Genomic DNA, 17,105 nt, shown 5'->3' on the forward strand with positions numbered 1-17,105 from the left:
AGGTTGCTGATATCGATAGCTCTCCCAGCAAGGAGGAAGAAGACGACGATGATGATACCATGCAAAATACTGTGGTTCTCTTCTCCAACACAGACAAATTTGTGCTAATGCAGGTACCGTACTTGACGCAAGTAGTCCCATCTTCAGCAGTAAGACCTGGCAGACTGAACGCCAGGATGGCATTTGGATATATGTGTTTTGGTGGGAGGGTAAATGAGGAAAACCAGAGACCTCCTTCTCGGAATACTAGAAAATGAGCTTGACACTGAACTGGGAGCTGGGAATGTAGCAGTGAAAAAGGCAGGAACAATTTCTGCTCTATTGAAGCTCCTAGTCTAGGGAACATGAGTAATTTTGAAGCTACAGAATTTGTCGTGTATGTTACTGTGATCCTGATCAGTCTTCACCCACCTTTTCTTTCACTTCTCATCACCTCTATCCACGGTAGGCTGTATCATTTCAGATTACCCGATCAGACGACCAAGGCAGGCTAGGAAGAAGTAGGGTCCTGTGATGGCTTGCTCTGCCCTAATGCAGGGATAGGCTTTTGGTTCTCTGACTCCCTCCTGTGAGATTAGTGTCGTAGTCAGTTACAGGGACTGAGTGGTACTGAGGCTGTGAGGCGGGACACTTGGGTCTCTGTGTGTTTCCCCAGGACATGTGTGTGGTGTGTGGCAGCTTTGGCCGGGGGGCAGAGGGCCACCTCCTTGCCTGTTCCCAGTGCTCCCAGTGCTATCACCCGTACTGTGTCAACAGCAAGGTGAGTTCAGAGCCCCAGAGATACGGTCTGGGGAATGGGGTCAGTTATTGCTTATCCTAGGTGTCTTTCCTGGCCACTCTACTTAAAGTGGTCATTGGTCATGGAACTTGTTCATCAGTTTCCAGTGGCTGTCAAATTCATCTTGGGAAAGATGTTTTGGAAACCATAGTGGTCTTATGAGTTTCTTTGTTTCAGATCATGACTTACCAGTATAATTGAGTACCTTGTATAGATTGTGAGAACTTTTCTAGTAGAAAACATGGTCTGGATATAAAATATAAAATCAGAACCAAACACATGTCCACAAAGAGAAAGCAATGTTTTTGACTCAAGCATGATCAGTCATTTTGGGGTTTTCATTAACATTTAGAACTTTTCCACTGCTAACACTGACTGACTTGCAGCAGTAGCAGGTGCCCCATGTTCAAGAAAAGCTGGGGGAGATACCGCCTGGGCAGTGAAAGATCTTAACAAGGCAGTGGCTGGGTGAGGCTGTTCTTTGACCAGTGGAGATCCCTGGAAGCCTAAGATTAAGAGCCACTATTTTAGGGGTGAGGGTACTCCGTGTATCTTCCCTGTGCTCAAATGAAGGTCTGGCCTGGGTGTGGGGGTCCTCCAGCCCCACCTGTATAAGTCCCAGCACCCCTGGAGAGGTCTGCCCTGCCCTCTGCGTCACCCCCTGAGGAATTGCCATCTCCTGCACCAGATCACCAAGGTGATGCTGCTGAAGGGCTGGCGTTGTGTGGAGTGCATCGTGTGCGAGGTGTGTGGCCAGGCCTCAGACCCCTCCCGCCTCCTGCTCTGTGATGACTGTGACATTAGCTACCACACGTACTGCCTGGACCCCCCACTGCTCACCGTGCCCAAGGGTGGCTGGAAGTGCAAGTGGTAAGGAGACTAGCAACTTCAGGTGGGCCTGACATGTTAAGAGTGAGTATGATGTTGAATACATGGCTGAGGCTGGGTTTAGAAGGCCAGGCTGGTTTGGGTGCTCTGGGTAGGTCAGGTGTTGAGGGTCTGTCTTTCTGCCCCCACCAGGTGTGTGTCTTGTATGCAGTGTGGGGCCGCCTCCCCTGGCTTCCACTGTGAATGGCAGAATAGTTACACACACTGCGGGCCCTGTGCCAGCCTGGTGACCTGCCCTATCTGTCATGCCCCCTACGTGGAGGAGGACCTGCTGATCCAGTGTCGCCACTGTGAACGGTGAGGGTGCCCGTCTCCCCCAGATAGGCCCCCCCGCCCTGTTTTCAGCCTTGCGTTGTTTCTGTTCACCTCCTCCTGTCTCCTTTCCACCAGGTGGATGCATGCCGGCTGTGAGAGCCTCTTCACAGAGGATGATGTGGAGCAGGCAGCTGATGAGGGCTTCGACTGTGTCTCCTGCCAGCCTTACGTGGTCAAGCCTGCTGGTGAGTCCCGGGTGCTAGGGAGGGGGAGGAGGGGTCAGCGCAGGGGTGCCTTGCTCTGGGCCAGAGCCTCCAGCTGTTTGTCCTCTCCACAGCGCCTGTCGCACCTCCAGAGTTGGTACCTATGAAGGTGAAAGAGCCTGGTGAGTCACAATAAATCTGAATGCCAGTGCCAGAGAAGACCCTTAGACACTTAGTCCAGCTCTAGTCCTTCAATTTTATCTCATTTTTCACAGAAAAGAGGCTAAGACCCAGGGATGTTGAGTGACCTGCCCAAGGTCACCCCGTATGTCAGTGGTGAAGTTGTGGTGACACTCACAGCCTCTAGGTTCCAGGCAGAATTCCATTTACCAGCCAACATGGCCTTTGTACAGCCAGACTCTCATCTTTAGAGAGCACAGAATTCTTTCTGAACTCTGCTCTTTTTCCTTAATGAAGGAGCTCTGCCATCTCCATCCATCATGATGTAGGCACTGCTCCTGGCATCTGGGGCACTATGAGCTGGCATTCGGCAAAGCGGGGCCCTCCTTGGTCCACATAGCCAGAGAACATTTGGTGACCTGAGGGTTCATCAGGAGCAGAGTCCAGCTTCAGCAGCCGCTGTCTCTCAGACCCCCTCGGGTCACTGCAAGAGCACTCAGGCCTCAGCTGGTGCCCGTCGGTGGTCTCTCCTCTATAGCCCTCAGACCCCAGTCTGGACTTCAGTCTGTCTCTCATTGCTCTTGTCCCAGCTAGGGACTTAGGCGGAAACTCAGAGTCCCAGTTTCCCTGGGGCTCCATGGGGTCACACGCTTCCCCTCTTTGTGCAGAGCCCCAGTACTTTCGCTTCGAGGGCGTGTGGCTGACAGAAACGGGCATGGCGGTGCTGCGTAACCTGACCATGTCGCCTCTGCACAAGCGGCGTCAGAGGCGTGGACGGCCCGGCCTCCCAGGTGAGGCGGGGCTGGAGGGGGCCGAGCCTTCAGAGGTCCTGGGCCCTGATGACAAGAAGGATGGTGACCTGGACACGGACGAGCTGCTCAAGGCTGAAGGTCAGCCTAGGGGGTCTCAGGGAGCATGCCTATGAGAGTTGATGTTGGGTCAGGGCAGCATTGTCACTCCCAGTCACCCTTGGGCCCCTGTGGGTCTTGTCCGATGGCTCTGTGACAGCGAACTCAGCTGTCTGTTTTTTTTTTTTTTGCCTGTGTTGTGTCTTTGTTGCCGCATGTGAACTTTCTCTAGTTGCTGTGAGTAGGGGCTACTCTGTAGTTGCAGTAGACAGGCTTCTCATTGTGGTGGCTTCTCTTATTGCAGAGCACGGGCCCTAGGGTGTGCGGGTTTTAGTAGTTGTGGCTCACAGGCTTAGTTGCTCCTTGGTGTGTGGAATCTTCCTGGACCAGGGATCAAACCCATGTCCCCTGCATTGGCAGGCGATTCTTAACCACTGGACCATTTGGGGAGTCCCCAGTTCTCAGTTCTTAACTGATAGGATGACAGGGTTCAAAGGGTCCAAGCCTCTGACCTGTCTCCATCTCTTTTGTCTCCACACACAGGTAGTGTGGAGCACATGGAGTGCGAAATTAAACTGGAGGGTCCTGTCAGCCCTGATGGAGAGCCTGGCAAAGAGGAGACCGAGGAGAGCAAAAAACGCAAACGCAAACCCTATCGGCCTGGTGAGGCCCTGGGATGTGGGTGGGATTGTGAGGGGCAGCTTACCAGGTCCCCAGCGGCTTCTCAGCCTCAGCTCTGCCTCCTTACAGGCATTGGTGGTTTCATGGTGCGACAGCGGAAATCCCACACACGTGTGAAAAAAGGGCCTGCAGCACAGGCGGAGGTGTTGAGTGGGGATGGGCAGCCCGACGAGGGTGAGACGGGTGAGGGCTCCAGTGGGGCCTGGGAGAAGGTGGGGCTCGCAGGACCTGTGGGACACTGCCAGGGAGGCCGGGGGCAGGGGTGCTCTCAAAGGGTCAAGGAGGTAGTGGGCCCAATTGGTGTCGGGGGAGAATAGGCAGAAAGTGTCCCCAGGCCAGCCTGGGAGCAGCATGCTCACAGTCCCCAGAGAGGCTGACCCTCCTGTTGGGTCCTCAGTGTTGCCTGCTGACCTGCCTGCCGAGGGCTCTGTGGACCAGAGCTTAGCCGATGGGGATGAGAAGAAGAAGCAGCAGCGGCGAGGGCGCAAGAAGAACAAACTGGAGGACATGTTCCCTGCTTACCTGCAGGTGGGTCTTAGGCTCTGAAGGCCACTGGCCAGGCTCCTGGCCCGCAGGGCCTGAGAAAGCCTGTTTCTTTCCGCCTCCTCCCACAGGAAGCCTTCTTTGGGAAGGAGCTGCTAGACCTGAGCCGGAAGGCCCTGTTTGCAGTTGGCGTGGGCCGGCCAAGCTTTGGATTGGGAACCCCCAAAGCCAAGGGCGATGGAGGCTCAGAGAGGAAGGAGCTCCCGACCTCACAGAAAGGTCAGTCATGTGGGGGTAAGGTAGTCTGAAGGGGTCCAACCTCACTTTGTACTTGGAAGCTGGTAAGAGATTTTGGTGTGAAATGGGCTGGTCTCTAGGAGTTGAGGGTTGGCCAAGGGTCCTGGCCTTGGTGCTGGGGTCCTGTTCTGGGCATCTCTGATTGAAGTGGGGCTGTTGCTCATAGGAGATGATGGTCCAGATGTTGCAGATGAAGAATCCCGTGGCCCCGAGAGCAAGGCTGATACACCAGGTGAGGGCTTCTGGGAGGGCTGGGTGCCATCTTGGTTTTGCTTCTGTCAACCTGTTCTGCCCCTGAGCACCATCAAGGTTGGAGGCTGGAAAGTGTTTCAGGCCTTCTGTGGTCCTTGCCAGAGTGGCAAGTGTGGTGGCTCCACACTTAGCTGATGGGCTTTTCTTGGCAATTGCAGGACCTGAGGATGGTGGCATAAAGGCATCCCCAGTGCCCAGTGACCCTGAGAAGCCAGGCACCCCGGGTGAAGGGATGCTTAGCTCTGACTTAGACAGGATTCCCACAGAAGGTGAGGCTGGGACCCATACTCTGCATGTATAAAGGTCCTCTCCTCTGCCTGAGGGACTCGTTTATATTGCTCCTCTGGTGGGGAGTCATGGGCACCTTCCCTGGTATCCCCTGAGCCCTAGTCTTCCTCAGCAGCATCTTTCCTTGATCCGTCACAGAACTGCCTAAGATGGAATCCAAGGACCTGCAGCAGCTTTTCAAGGACGTTCTGGGTTCCGAACGAGAGCAGCATCTGGGTTGCGGAACCCCTGGCCTGGACGGCAGCCGGACACCGCTGCAGAGGCCCTTTCTTCAAGGTGAGCTGATGGGAGTGGTTTGAAGACTGCGTGGGCAGGTACCATCAAGCCTGCCTCCAGACCGGGCTGCTTGCTCCCTCTCTCTGATCCTATGCTTCCTGTAGGTGGACTCCCTTTGGGCAATCTCCCCTCCAACAGCCCAATGGACTCTTACCCGGGCCTCTGCCAGTCCCCATTCCTGGATTCTAGGTTGGTATTTGTGCTTAACCTCTGCGGGCAGTCCCTTCCCTCCAGTGGGGCCACGCTGGGGGAGGGAACGTTGGACTCTCGGGTGCTGCTGTGGCAACCCCTCCCTCCCTCTGCTGCCTTGCTAGTGACTGTCCTCTGTTGGGGCAGGGCAGTAGCCTGGGGACTCTGGGCAGTTTGTCTGGGGTGGGGCTTGGCATCCCTGCCCTCTGTGACTCTCTGCCCCTGCGCCCCAGGGAGCGCGGGGGCTTCTTTAGCCCGGAACCCGGTGAGCCAGACAGCCCCTGGACAGGCTCGGGGGGCACCACGCCCTCCACCCCCACCACCCCCACCACGGAGGGTGAGGGCGACGGGCTCTCCTATAATCAGCGGAGTCTTCAGCGCTGGGAGAAGGACGAGGAGTTGGGCCAGCTCTCCACCATCTCACCTGTGCTGTACGCCAATATTAACTTCCCCAGTCTCAAGCAGGATTACCCAGGTACCTGTGGGACAGAGCAAGGGAGACAGCCTGCAACACGACCAGTGCAGGGGTCACCTGCCAGTTCTCCTCTCACACATCGTCTCTGTCCTCCAGACTGGTCAAGCCGCTGCAAACAAATCATGAAGCTGTGGAGAAAAGTTCCAGCTGCTGATAAAGCCCCCTACCTGGTGAGACAGAAGGAGCCTGGAGTGGCATGAGAAATGAGTCATGGGCAGCGTGTCTTCGGGAAAGTCACCCTCATTCCTTCTACTCCCCACTTTCATAGCAGCTGGGCCAGTAGGGGTCGGCTTCTGGGTGGGGAGTGTGACGGCGTGGTGAGGGAGTGGGACTGGGCTTGAGACTGAGTCCCAGCCTCAGGCTGTGTCCTCTGTTCCTCAGCAAAAGGCCAAAGATAACCGGGCAGCTCACCGCATCAACAAGGTGCAGAAGGTGAGCGGGCTCAGGGTGCGCAGAGGCATCCAAGTCTGGTTGTGGGGCAGCCTCCCTGCAGGTGGGGGTCAGAGGGCCTACCCACAGCAGCCTGACTGTTCTCTACCTGGTTTCCTCCTGTAGCAGGCTGAGAGCCAGATCAACAAGCAGACCAAGGTGGGCGACATGGTCCGCAAGACTGACCGACCGGCCCTACATCTCCGCATCCCCCCCCAGCCAGGGGCCCTGGGCAGTCCGCCTCCCGCTGCTGCCCCCACCATTTTCATTGGCAGCCCCACTCCCCCCGCCGGCTTGTCTACCTCTGCGGACGGGTTCCTGAAGCCGCCGGCGGGCACGGTGCCCGGCCCCGACTCGCCTGGTGAGCTCTTCCTCAAGCTCCCGCCCCAGGTGCCCGCCCAAGTGCCTTCGCAGGACCCCTTTGGACTGGCCTCTGCCTATGCTCTGGAGCCCCGCTTCCCCACAGTACCGCCCACCTACCCTCCCTATCCTAGTCCGACTGGGGCCCCTGCACCGCCCCCGACGCTGGGTGCCTCGTCTCGTCCTGGGACTGGCCAGCCAGGGGAGTTCCACGCTACCCCACCTGGCACCCCCCGACACCAGCCCTCCACGCCTGACCCCTTCCTCAAACCCCGCTGCCCCTCCCTGGACAACCTGGCTGTGCCTGAGAGCCCAGGGGGAGGGGGAGGCAAGGCTGCTGAGCCTCTGCTGTCGCCCCTGCCTTTTGGGGAGTCTCGGAAGGCCCTGGAGGTGAAGAAGGAAGAGCTTGGGGGATCCTCTCCGAGCTATGGGCCCCCAAACCTGGGCTTTGTTGACTCTCCCTCCTCAGGCCCCCACCTGGGTGGCCTGGAGTTAAAGGCACCTGATGTTTTCAAAGCCCCCCTGACCCCTCGGGCATCTCAGGTAGAGCCCCAGAGCCCGGGCTTGGGCCTAAGGCCCCAGGAGCCACCCCCTGCCCAGGCTTTGGCCCCTTCTCCTCCCAGCCACTCGGACATCTTTCGCCCTGGTCCCTACCCTGACCCCTACGCCCAACCCCCGCTGACCCCTCGGCCCCAGCCCCCACCACCTGAGAGCTGCTGTGCCCTGCCTCCCCGCTCACTGCCCTCTGACCCTTTCTCCCGAGTGCCCGCCAGTCCCCAGTCCCAGTCCAGCTCCCAGTCCCCCTTAACACCCCGTCCTCTGTCTGCTGAGGCTTTCTGCCCATCCCCTGTTACCCCTCGCTTCCAATCCCCTGACCCTTATTCCCGTCCACCCTCACGCCCTCAGTCCCGGGATCCATTTGCCCCATTGCATAAGCCCCCCCGCCCCCAGCCCTCTGAAGTTGCCTTCAAGGCTGGGCCTCTAGCCCACACTCCGCTGGGGGCTGGGGGTTTCCCAGCAGCCCTGCCCTCAGGGCCAGCAGGTGAGCTCCATGCCAAGGTCCCAAGTGTGCAACCCCCCAATTTTGCCCGGTCCCCTGGGACCAGTGCATTTGTGGGCACCCCTTCTCCCATGCGTTTCACTTTCCCTCAGGCGGTCGGGGAGCCTCCCTTAAAGCCCCCTGTCCCTCAGCCTGGTCTCCCTCCACCCCATGGGATCAACAGCCATTTTGGGCCAGGCCCTACCATGGGCAAGCCTCAAAGCACAAACTACGCAGTAGCCGCAGGGAACTTCCGCCCATCGGGCAGCCCCCTGGGGCCCAGCAGCGGGCCCGCAGGAGAGGGCTACGGGCCGTCCCCGCTGCGCCCCCCGTCAGTCCTTCCCCAACCCGCACCCGACGGGCCCCTCCCCTGCCTACCCCATGGGGCTGCACCACGGGCGGGCATCACCTCTCCGGTCGAGAAGCGAGAAGACCCAGGGGCTGGCACGGGCAGCTCTTTGGCGGCACCTGAGCTTTCAGGTACCCAGGACCCAGGCATGTCTGGCCTCAGTCAGACAGAACTAGAGAAGCAGCGACAGGTGGGTCAACATCTCTGTTTGTGGACCAGCCCTTTGGGCTTTGGTGCTCGTCCAGTGGACTTACTGTCTTGTCTGTACTCTGCACAGCGGCAGCGACTGCGGGAGCTGTTGATTCGGCAGCAGATGCAGCGCAACACCCTTCGGCAGGAGAAGGAGACTGCGGCAGCTGCTGGAGCAGTGGGACCCCCAGGCAGCTGGGGTGCTGAGCCTAGTAGCCCTGCATTTGAGCAGCTGGGTCGAGGCCAGACCCCCTTTGCTGGGACCCAGGTAGGTAGAGTGGCAAGGGGTGGTAGATCCAAGATGCAGAAGGTGGCTGCACTTTCATCTACCCTCATCTTTCCTAGGACAAGAGCAGCCTTGTGGGGCTGCCCCCAAGCAAGCTGGGTGGCCCCATCCTGGGGCCAGGGGCTTTCCCCAGTGATGACCGACTCTCCCGGCCACCTCCACCAGCCACCCCTTCCTCTATGGATGTTAACAGCCGGTGAGGCTCCTGGGCTTCCCTCAGGGAAAAATCAAGGGAGTATATTATATCCAGTGTGGACTGCCCCTGATTTTCCTGTCTGTCTAATCCTCAGCATCTCTTTCTTTTCTTTCCCATTCTTTCCCCCTCACTGTGTTAACTTTTTCCTTCTTTAGGGAAGCCCATGTTCTAGCTCTTTTTTCATTCTGATTTTTTCTTACTACTGCGTATACTTTCAGGCAATTGGTGGGGGGCTCCCAAGCCTTCTATCAGCGAGCACCGTATCCTGGGTCCCTGCCCTTACAGCAGCAGCAGCAGCAGCAACTGTGGCAGCAGCAGCAACAGGCAACAGCAGCAGCTTCCATGCGACTTACCATGTCTGCGCGCTTTCCCTCAACTCCTGGGCCTGAACTTGGTCGCCAAACCCTAGGTTCCCCTTTGGCTGGAATTTCCAACCGCCTGCCTGGCCCTGGTGAACCAGTGCCTGGCCCAGCTGGTCCTGCCCAGTTCATTGAGTTGCGGCACAATGTACAGAAAGGACTCGGACCGGGGGGGCCTCCATTTCCCGGTCAGGGCCCTCCACAGAGACCCCGTTTTTACCCTGTAACTGAGGATTCCCACCGACTGGCCCCTGAAGGGCTTCGTGGCCTAGCAGTCTCAGGCCTTCCTCCACAAAAACCTTCAGCCCCACCAGCTCCTGAACTGAACAACAGCCTCCATCCAACGCCCCACACCAAGGGTCCCAACCTGCCCACTGGCTTGGAGCTAGTCAGCCGGCCCCCCTCCAGCACTGAGCTTGGCCGCCCCCCTCCTCTGGCTCTGGAAGCTGGAAAACTACCTTGTGAGGATCCTGAGCTGGATGATGACTTTGATGCCCACAAGGCCTTGGAGGACGATGAGGAGCTTGCTCACTTGGGCCTGGGTGTGGATGTGGCCAAGGGAGACGATGAGCTGGGTACTCTGGAAAACCTAGAGACCAATGATCCCCACCTCGATGACCTGCTCAATGGGGATGAGTTTGACCTGCTGGCCTATACTGACCCTGAGCTGGACACGGGGGACAAGAAGGACATCTTCAATGAGCATCTGAGGCTGGTGGAATCGGCCAATGAAAAGGCTGAACGAGAGGCTCTGTTGCGAGGGGTGGAGCCAGGACCCTTGGGCCCCGAGGAGCGCCCTCCCCCGGCTGCTGATGCGCCTGAGCCCCGTCTGGCATCAGGGCTTCCCGAGGTGAAGCCCAAGGTGGAGGAGGGTGGGCGCCACCCTTCCCCTTGCCAGTTTACCATTACCACCCCCAAGGCAGAGCCAGCACCTGTCACCACTTCCCTAGGCCTGGGGGTGAAGCCAGGTCAGAGTGTGACGGGCAGCCGGGACACTCGAATGGGCACAGGATCTTTTTCTAGCAGTGGGCACACAGCTGAGAAGGTCCCCTTTGGGACCACAGGAGGACCACCAGCTCACCTGCTGACGCCCAGCCCACTGAGTGGCCCGGGAGGGTCCTCCCTACTGGAAAAGTTTGAGCTAGAGAGTGGGGCCCTGACTTTGCCTGGTGGACATGCATCTGGGGATGAGCTGGACAAGATGGAGAGCTCACTGGTAGCCAGTGAGTTACCCCTGCTCATTGAGGACCTGTTGGAACATGAGAAGAAAGAGCTGCAGAAGAAGCAGCAGCTTTCAGCGCAGCTGCAGCCTGTGCAGCAGCAGCAGCCCCAGCAGCATTCCCTGCTGTCTACCCCAGGCCCTGCCCAGGCTGTGTCTTTGCCCCATGAGGGCTCTTCTCCCAATTTGGCTGGCCCTCAACAGCAGCTTTCCCTGGGACTTGGAGGCTCCCGACAGCCAGGCTTGGCCCAACCATTGATGCCCACCCAGCCACCAGCTCATGCCCTCCAGCAGCGCCTGGCCCCATCCATGGCCATGGTATCCAACCAAGGGCATATGCTAAGTGGGCAGCATGGGGGACAGGCAGGCTTGGTGCCCCAGCAGAACCCACAGCCAGTGCTGGCACAGAAGCCCATGGGTACCATGCCACCGTCCATGTGCATGAAACCACAGCAGCTGGCAATGCAGCAGCAGTTGGCTAACAGCTTTTTCCCAGATACAGGTAATCTCATCTTGGGGGAGAGACTGGCTTAGTAACTCAGGAGTGATCACGGTTACCACTAACTGAATTCTCTCTGAGGCTGCAGACCCAAGATACTCCCTAGTTAAGGGAGACCAGACTCAGAGAGAGGTGTAGGCAGAAACACTAGCTTTTAAGGGAGAATAGTGCCTGGTGTCTAGCAGGTGTTCAGATGTTTGAGTGAATGAACGGAATGGACACCTGAAGTCTGATTAGCAGAGTCCTTGTAGCTGTGGTGAGACCCAGAGCTTAGGACTTGGAGCAGAGTGGTACGAGAAGTAGTTGGCCTGGTAAAAGATGTAGTGAGACTTAGTGGCAGGAAAGTCAGGTGTATTTGGAGACCATGAGTGGACTGCTTAGGCTGGGGTAGGCTTTGTGGAAGGAAGCGTGTGGGCACTGCCGTAACTTTGGAGAGGTGAGATGGGGGCCCAGATTGAAGAAGACATCAAAGTATAATAGTATCTATTGAATAATGACTGCTAAACACTGTGCTGAGCACTTTGCATTTACTGTGTGATATAATCATCACAACAAAAACATTGAGTAGGTACCATTATTTCTTTTTAACTTTTAATTTTGTATTGGGGTATAGTTGGTTGACAGTGTGAGAGCGTCAGGTGAACAGCTAAGGGACTCAGCCATACGTATACATGCATCCATTCTCCCCCAAAATCCCCTCCCATCTCGGCCACCACATAACATAGAGCAGAGTTCTGTGTGCTATACAATAGGTCCTTGGTTATCCATTTAAAATATAGCAGTGTGTACAGGTAATAGGTCTTATTATTATCTTATAGAAAAGGAAACTGAGGCAGAAAGATTAACTTGCTCAATATCCTACAACTAACAGTTGGAATTTGAAGCCTGGCCCTCATATCCTTTTAACTGTTTTACCACCTCAGAATAACCAGGAGGAGGTGTTTGGTTAATCTTCTTAAAAGTAGGGAGTCAGTTAAGCTTTCTGAGTAGTGGAGAAATATGCAGTGTATAAGATTTTAGGATGATTTGGTGTCTTCTTGTTTCTCTTTTTCTACCCAGTGTCCTGGACAGGCAGAAGAGTGGTTTGTAGGTGGTGTGTGTTGTGGCCAAAGCAACTCTGGCATTGGGCTTTGGCACTGTGCCCACATCTTGGGTTCTTGGGCTACACTTAGTTGTCTTAAGAACATGACTTTTGAAGAATGCTTTTTAGGTCATAAAGTAAAGTTGTATTCTGGTCATATTTGATCTTCTCAGTAGCTCCGTGAGATAAGCAGAATAAGGAATCATGATCTCTGTCAAATAGAAGAATAAACTGAGGCTCATAGAGGTGAAATGACTTTAATACATTGGTTCAGTAAATATTTACTGAGTACCTTTTCCTAACACCATGCAAGTAAAAACAGCTATGTGTCCTGTGAATAATAGAATTGAGTCACCTATGCTACCTGGCTCCTAGTCTAGTGGTCTTTCCACCATGCCATGTCATTGTTCTGCTTGGCTTGGTGGAAGTCAAGGAGTTGCAACACCAGACATTGACCTCAATGCCAGGCTCACTTGGCTCTTCTGTCTCTAGACCTGGACAAATTCGCTGCAGAAGATATCATTGATCCTATTGCAAAGGCCAAGATGGTGGCTTTGAAAGGCATCAAGAAGGTGATGGCTCAGGGCAGCATTGGAGTGGCACCTGGTATGAACAGGTAAGAGGTATGGGATGGGAGCATTGGCTTTTTCCTTTTCCAGTCCTTCCCCTATTCTTCATGATCCTCCTTCCTACTTGTCCCACCTCTTTGCCCTTCAACTTTCCCCATCGCTAACTCATCCTCTTTGCATTGGCGGACTCCAGGCAGCAAGTGTCCCTGCTAGCTCAGAGGCTCTCAGGGGGGCCCGGCAGTGATCTGCAGAACCACGTGGCAGCTGGGAGTGGCCAGGTAAATGGTCTGGTGGGAGCAGGAACTTGGCTCCTATGCCTTCGAGCCACCCTTCTTAGGGCCTGGTACAGAACAATGACCCTTCAACAGTCTTTCTCATCCCAGGAGCGGGGTGCCGGTGACTCCTCCCAGCCTCGTCCCAATCCACCCACTTTTGCCCAGGGAGTGATCAGTGAGTATGGTGATGGGGAGGAATGTGCAAGGAAGTGGCTTGGGGAAAGAGGGGTTTGGATCCCCTGACACCCGTCCACTTCCTTTCCCAGATGAGGCTGACCAGCGGCAGTATGAGGAGTGGCTGTTCCATACCCAGCAGCTCCTACAAATGCAGCTGAAGGTGCTAGAGGAGCAGATAGGGGTGCACCGCAAGTCCCGGAAAGCCCTGTGTGCCAAGCAGCGCACTGCCAAGAAGGCTGGCCGGGAGTTCCCCGAGGCTGATGCTGAGAAGCTGAAGCTGGTTACAGAACAACAGAGCAAGATCCAGAAACAGCTGGATCAGGTAGGGAAGACAGACTTCAACCTAGCAACCAGGAACCTGGGAAGAAGGGTGGCACAGGTGGGTAGCCTCCCTGCTGACCTTCCTAACCTTCCCGTGTTAGGTCCGGAAGCAGCAGAAGGAGCACACTAACTTAATGGCAGAATATCGGAATAAGCAGCAGCAGCAGCAACAACAGCAACAGCAACAGCAGCAGCACTCAGCCGTACTTGCCCTTAGCCCTTCCCAGAGTCCCCGGCTACTCACCAAGCTTCCTGGTCAGCTGCTCCCAGGCCATGGGCTGCAGCCACCTCAAGGACCCCCTGGGGGGCAAGCTGCAGGTCTTCGCCTGACCCCCGGGGGCATGGCCCTACCTGGACAGCCTGGTGGCCCCTTCCTCAACACCACCCTGGCCCAACAGCAGCAACAGCAACATTCTGGTGGAGCTGGGGCCCTGGCTGGCCCCTCAGGGGGCTTTTTCCCTGGCAACCTTGCTCTTCGAGGCCTGGGACCTGACTCGAGGCTTTTACAGGAAAGGCAGCTGCAGCTCCAACAGCAGCGGATGCAGCTGGCCCAGAAATTACAACAGCAGCAGCAGCAGCATCTCCTAGGACAGGTGGCAATCCAGCAGCAACAGCAGCAGGGTCCAGGAGTACAGGCAAACCAGGCTCTGGGTCCCAAGCCCCAGGGCCTTCTGCCTCCCAGCAGCCACCAGGGCCTCTTGGTCCAGCAGCTGTCCCCCCAACCACCCCAGGGGCCCCAGGGCATGCTGGGCCCTGCCCAGGTGGCAGTATTGCAGCAGCAGCAACCACACCCTGGAGCTTTGGGCCCCCAGGGCCCTCACAGACAGGTGCTCCTGACCCAGCCGCGGGTGCTAAGTTCTCCCCAGATGGCACAGCAGGGTCAGGGCCTAATGGGACACCGGCTGGTCACATCCCAGCAGCAGCAACAGCACCAACAGCAAGGATCCATGGCCGGGCTTTCCCATCTTCAGCAGGGTCTGATGCCACACAATGGGCAGCCCAAACTGGGTGCTCAGCCCATGGCCGCCTTGCAGCAGCAACAGTTGCAACAGCAGCAGCAGCAGCAACTTCAACAACACCAACAGCTTCAACAACAGCAGCAGCAACAGCAGCTACAACAACAGCAGCAGCAGTTACAACAGCAGCAGCAGCAGCAACAGCAGCTACAACAGCAGCAGCAACAGCAGCTTCAACAGCAACAGCAGCAACAGCAGCTTCAACAGCAGCAGCAGCTTCAACAGCAGCAGCAGCAACAGCAGCTTCAACAGCAGCAGCAGCAGCTTCAGCAGCAGCAGCAGCTTCAGCAGCAGCAGCAACAGCAGCTTCAACAGCAGCAGCAGCAACAGCAGCTTCAACAGCAGCAGCAGCAACAGCAGCTTCAACAGCAGCAGCAGATGGGCCTCTTGAGCCAGAGTCGAGCTTTACTGTCTCCTCAACAGCAACAGCAGCAGCAACAGATGACACTTGGCTCTGGCATGCCAGCCAAGCCTCTGCAACACTTTTCTAGCCCCGGAGCCCTGGGCCCAACCCTCATCCTAACGGGCAAGGAACAAAGCATCGTAGAGACGGCTCTTCCTTCAGAGGCCAGTGAGGGGCCCTCCACACATCAGGGAGGGCCCTTACCAATGGGGACTGTACCAGAGTCCGTGGCCACTGAACCAGGAGAGGTGAAGCCCTCACTGTCTGGGGACTCACAACTCCTGCTTGTCCAGCCCCAGGCACAGCCTCAGCCCAATTCTCTGCAGCTACAGCCACCTCTGAGGCTCCCAGGACAACAGCAGCCGCCAGTTAACTTGCTCCACACAGCAGGCGCAGGAAGCCATGGGCAACCAGGCAGTGGATCATCTGAGGCCTCGTCTGTGCCCCACCTACTGGCCCAATCCTCTGTTTCCTTAGGGGAACAGCCTGGATCCGTGACCCAGAACCTTCTGAGCTCCCAACAGCCCCTTGGACTAGAGCGGCCTATGCAAAATAACATAGGGCCACAGCCTGCCAAGCCGGCATCTGTCCCGCAGTCTGGCCAGAGCCTGCCAGGGGCTGGGGTCATGCCTACAGTGGGTCAGCTTCGGGCACAGCTCCAAGGAGTCCTGGCCAAAAACCCACAGCTGCGGCATTTGAGTCCTCAGCAGCAGCAGCAGCTCCACGCGCTTCTCATGCAGAGGCAGCTACAGCAGAGTCAGGCAGCACGCCAGGCCCCACCCTACCCGGAGCCTGGGACCCAGCCCTCTCCCCTCCAAGGCCTCCTGGGCCGCCAGCCCCAACCTGGGGGCTTCCCTGGATCCCAGACAGGCCCTCTTCAGGAGCTAGGGGCCGGGCTTCGACCTCAGGGCCCACCCCGACTCCCCGCCCCACAAGGAGCCTTATCCACAGGACCAGTTCTTGGCCCTGTCCATCCCACACCTCCACCATCCAGCCCCCAAGAGCCAAAGAGACCTTCCTCCCAATTACCTTCCCCTAGCTCCCAGCTCCCCTCAGAGGCCCAGCTCCCTATCACCCAGCCAGGAACCCCCAAGCCCCAGGGGCCTCCCTTGGAGCTTCCTCCTGGGAGGGTCTCACCTGCTGCTGCCCAGCTTGCGGATACCTTCTTTGGCAAGGGACTGGGACCTTGGGACCCCCCAGACCACCTAGCGGAAGCCCAGAAGCTGGAGCAAAGCAGCCTGGTACCTGGGCATCTGGACCAGGTGAATGGGCAGGTGGTACCTGAGCCACCACATCTCAACATCAAGCAGGAGCCTCGGGAAGAGCCGTGTGCCCTTGGGTCCCAGGCGGTGAAGAGGGAGGCCAACGGGGAGCCTGTAGGGGCACCAGGTACCAGCAACCACCTCCTGCTGGCAGGGCCCCGCTCAGAAGCCGGGCATCTGCTCTTGCAGAAGCTTCTACGAGCAAAGAATGTGCAACTCAGTACTGGGCGGGGGCCCGAGGGGCTGCGAGCTGAGATCAACGGGCACATTGACAGCAAGCTTGCTGGGCTGGAGCAGAAACTGCAGGGTACCCCCAGCACCAAGGAGGTGAGTACTCCAGTTAGAGTGGAGCAGACAGTGTGGGGCCTGGAGCCCAGGGGCAGAGCGAGCAGGTCTGGGTGAAACCAGAGGTGAGGGCTCTGAGGCGCACGGTGGCCTTCACTGTGGGTTTGTCCGGCTTAGGATACAGCAGCAAGGAAGCCTTTGACACCGAAGCCCAAGCGGGTACAGAAGGCAAGCGACAGGTTGGTGAGCTCCCGAAAGAAGCTGCGGAAGGAGGACGGGGTCAGGGCCAGCGAGGCCTTGCTGAAACAGCTGAAACAGGTGACCCCCAGGAGCCAGTCCCCTGGTCCCATCCCAGGATAGGGGCAGCCTGGCCCCCAGCTGTGCAGTAGCAGAGAGGTATATGCTTCGGGATTCCAACCTTGTCATCTTGCCCCTTCTAGGAGCTGTCCCTGCTGCCCCTCACGGAACCTACCATCACCGCCAACTTTAGCCTCTTTGCTCCCTTTGGCAGCGGCTGCCCGATCAGTGGGCAGTGCCAGCTGAGAGGGGCCTTCGGAAGTGGGGTGCTGCCCACGGGCCCTGACTACTATTCCCAGCTGCTTACCAAGGTCAGAAAAATGGCAGTACCTTTTGGGGATGATGAGGTTCTTGAGGAGGTGGAGTTGGGGGTGGCAGACTTGAGCAAAGGGCTGATAGAG

The 17,105-nt window shown here is 57.3% G+C and overlaps 1 protein-coding gene across 9 annotated transcripts in view; it reads left to right on the forward strand.

The window, feature by feature from the left end:
* KMT2D (lysine methyltransferase 2D) overlaps positions 1 to 17,105 on the forward strand; it is a 40,093-nt gene that overhangs the window by 12,318 nt on the left and 10,670 nt on the right. For 4 of the 9 annotated variants that reach the window (XM_060414066.1, XM_060414071.1, XM_060414073.1 and 1 more), the window contains exons 14-42: positions 3 to 113; positions 656 to 760; positions 1,467 to 1,648; positions 1,799 to 1,963; positions 2,057 to 2,166; positions 2,259 to 2,306; positions 2,973 to 3,194; positions 3,696 to 3,815; positions 3,903 to 4,016; positions 4,231 to 4,361; positions 4,448 to 4,595; positions 4,780 to 4,845; positions 5,024 to 5,134; positions 5,292 to 5,429; positions 5,534 to 5,618; positions 5,852 to 6,093; positions 6,190 to 6,263; positions 6,475 to 6,525; positions 6,649 to 8,460; positions 8,548 to 8,727; positions 8,805 to 8,941; positions 9,160 to 11,021; positions 12,592 to 12,715; positions 12,862 to 12,946; positions 13,052 to 13,118; positions 13,210 to 13,442; positions 13,543 to 16,449; positions 16,585 to 16,725; positions 16,848 to 17,015. In XM_060414066.1, the coding sequence (XP_060270049.1) occupies positions 3 to 113; positions 656 to 760; positions 1,467 to 1,648; positions 1,799 to 1,963; positions 2,057 to 2,166; positions 2,259 to 2,306; positions 2,973 to 3,194; positions 3,696 to 3,815; positions 3,903 to 4,016; positions 4,231 to 4,361; positions 4,448 to 4,595; positions 4,780 to 4,845; positions 5,024 to 5,134; positions 5,292 to 5,429; positions 5,534 to 5,618; positions 5,852 to 6,093; positions 6,190 to 6,263; positions 6,475 to 6,525; positions 6,649 to 8,460; positions 8,548 to 8,727; positions 8,805 to 8,941; positions 9,160 to 11,021; positions 12,592 to 12,715; positions 12,862 to 12,946; positions 13,052 to 13,118; positions 13,210 to 13,442; positions 13,543 to 16,449; positions 16,585 to 16,725; positions 16,848 to 17,015 (9,939 nt within the window). The remainder of the gene's footprint in view (positions 1 to 2; positions 114 to 655; positions 761 to 1,466; positions 1,649 to 1,798; positions 1,964 to 2,056; positions 2,167 to 2,258; positions 2,307 to 2,972; positions 3,195 to 3,695; positions 3,816 to 3,902; positions 4,017 to 4,230; positions 4,362 to 4,447; positions 4,596 to 4,779; positions 4,846 to 5,023; positions 5,135 to 5,291; positions 5,430 to 5,533; positions 5,619 to 5,851; positions 6,094 to 6,189; positions 6,264 to 6,474; positions 6,526 to 6,648; positions 8,461 to 8,547; positions 8,728 to 8,804; positions 8,942 to 9,159; positions 11,022 to 12,591; positions 12,716 to 12,861; positions 12,947 to 13,051; positions 13,119 to 13,209; positions 13,443 to 13,542; positions 16,450 to 16,584; positions 16,726 to 16,847; positions 17,016 to 17,105) is intronic. The other 5 variants (XM_060414068.1, XM_060414074.1, XM_060414069.1 and 2 more) reach the window with 2 other exon arrangements.

This window comes from Ovis aries, chromosome 3, assembly GCF_016772045.2.
Source record: "Ovis aries strain OAR_USU_Benz2616 breed Rambouillet chromosome 3, ARS-UI_Ramb_v3.0, whole genome shotgun sequence".
Classification (NCBI taxonomy): domain Eukaryota; kingdom Metazoa; phylum Chordata; class Mammalia; order Artiodactyla; family Bovidae; genus Ovis; species Ovis aries.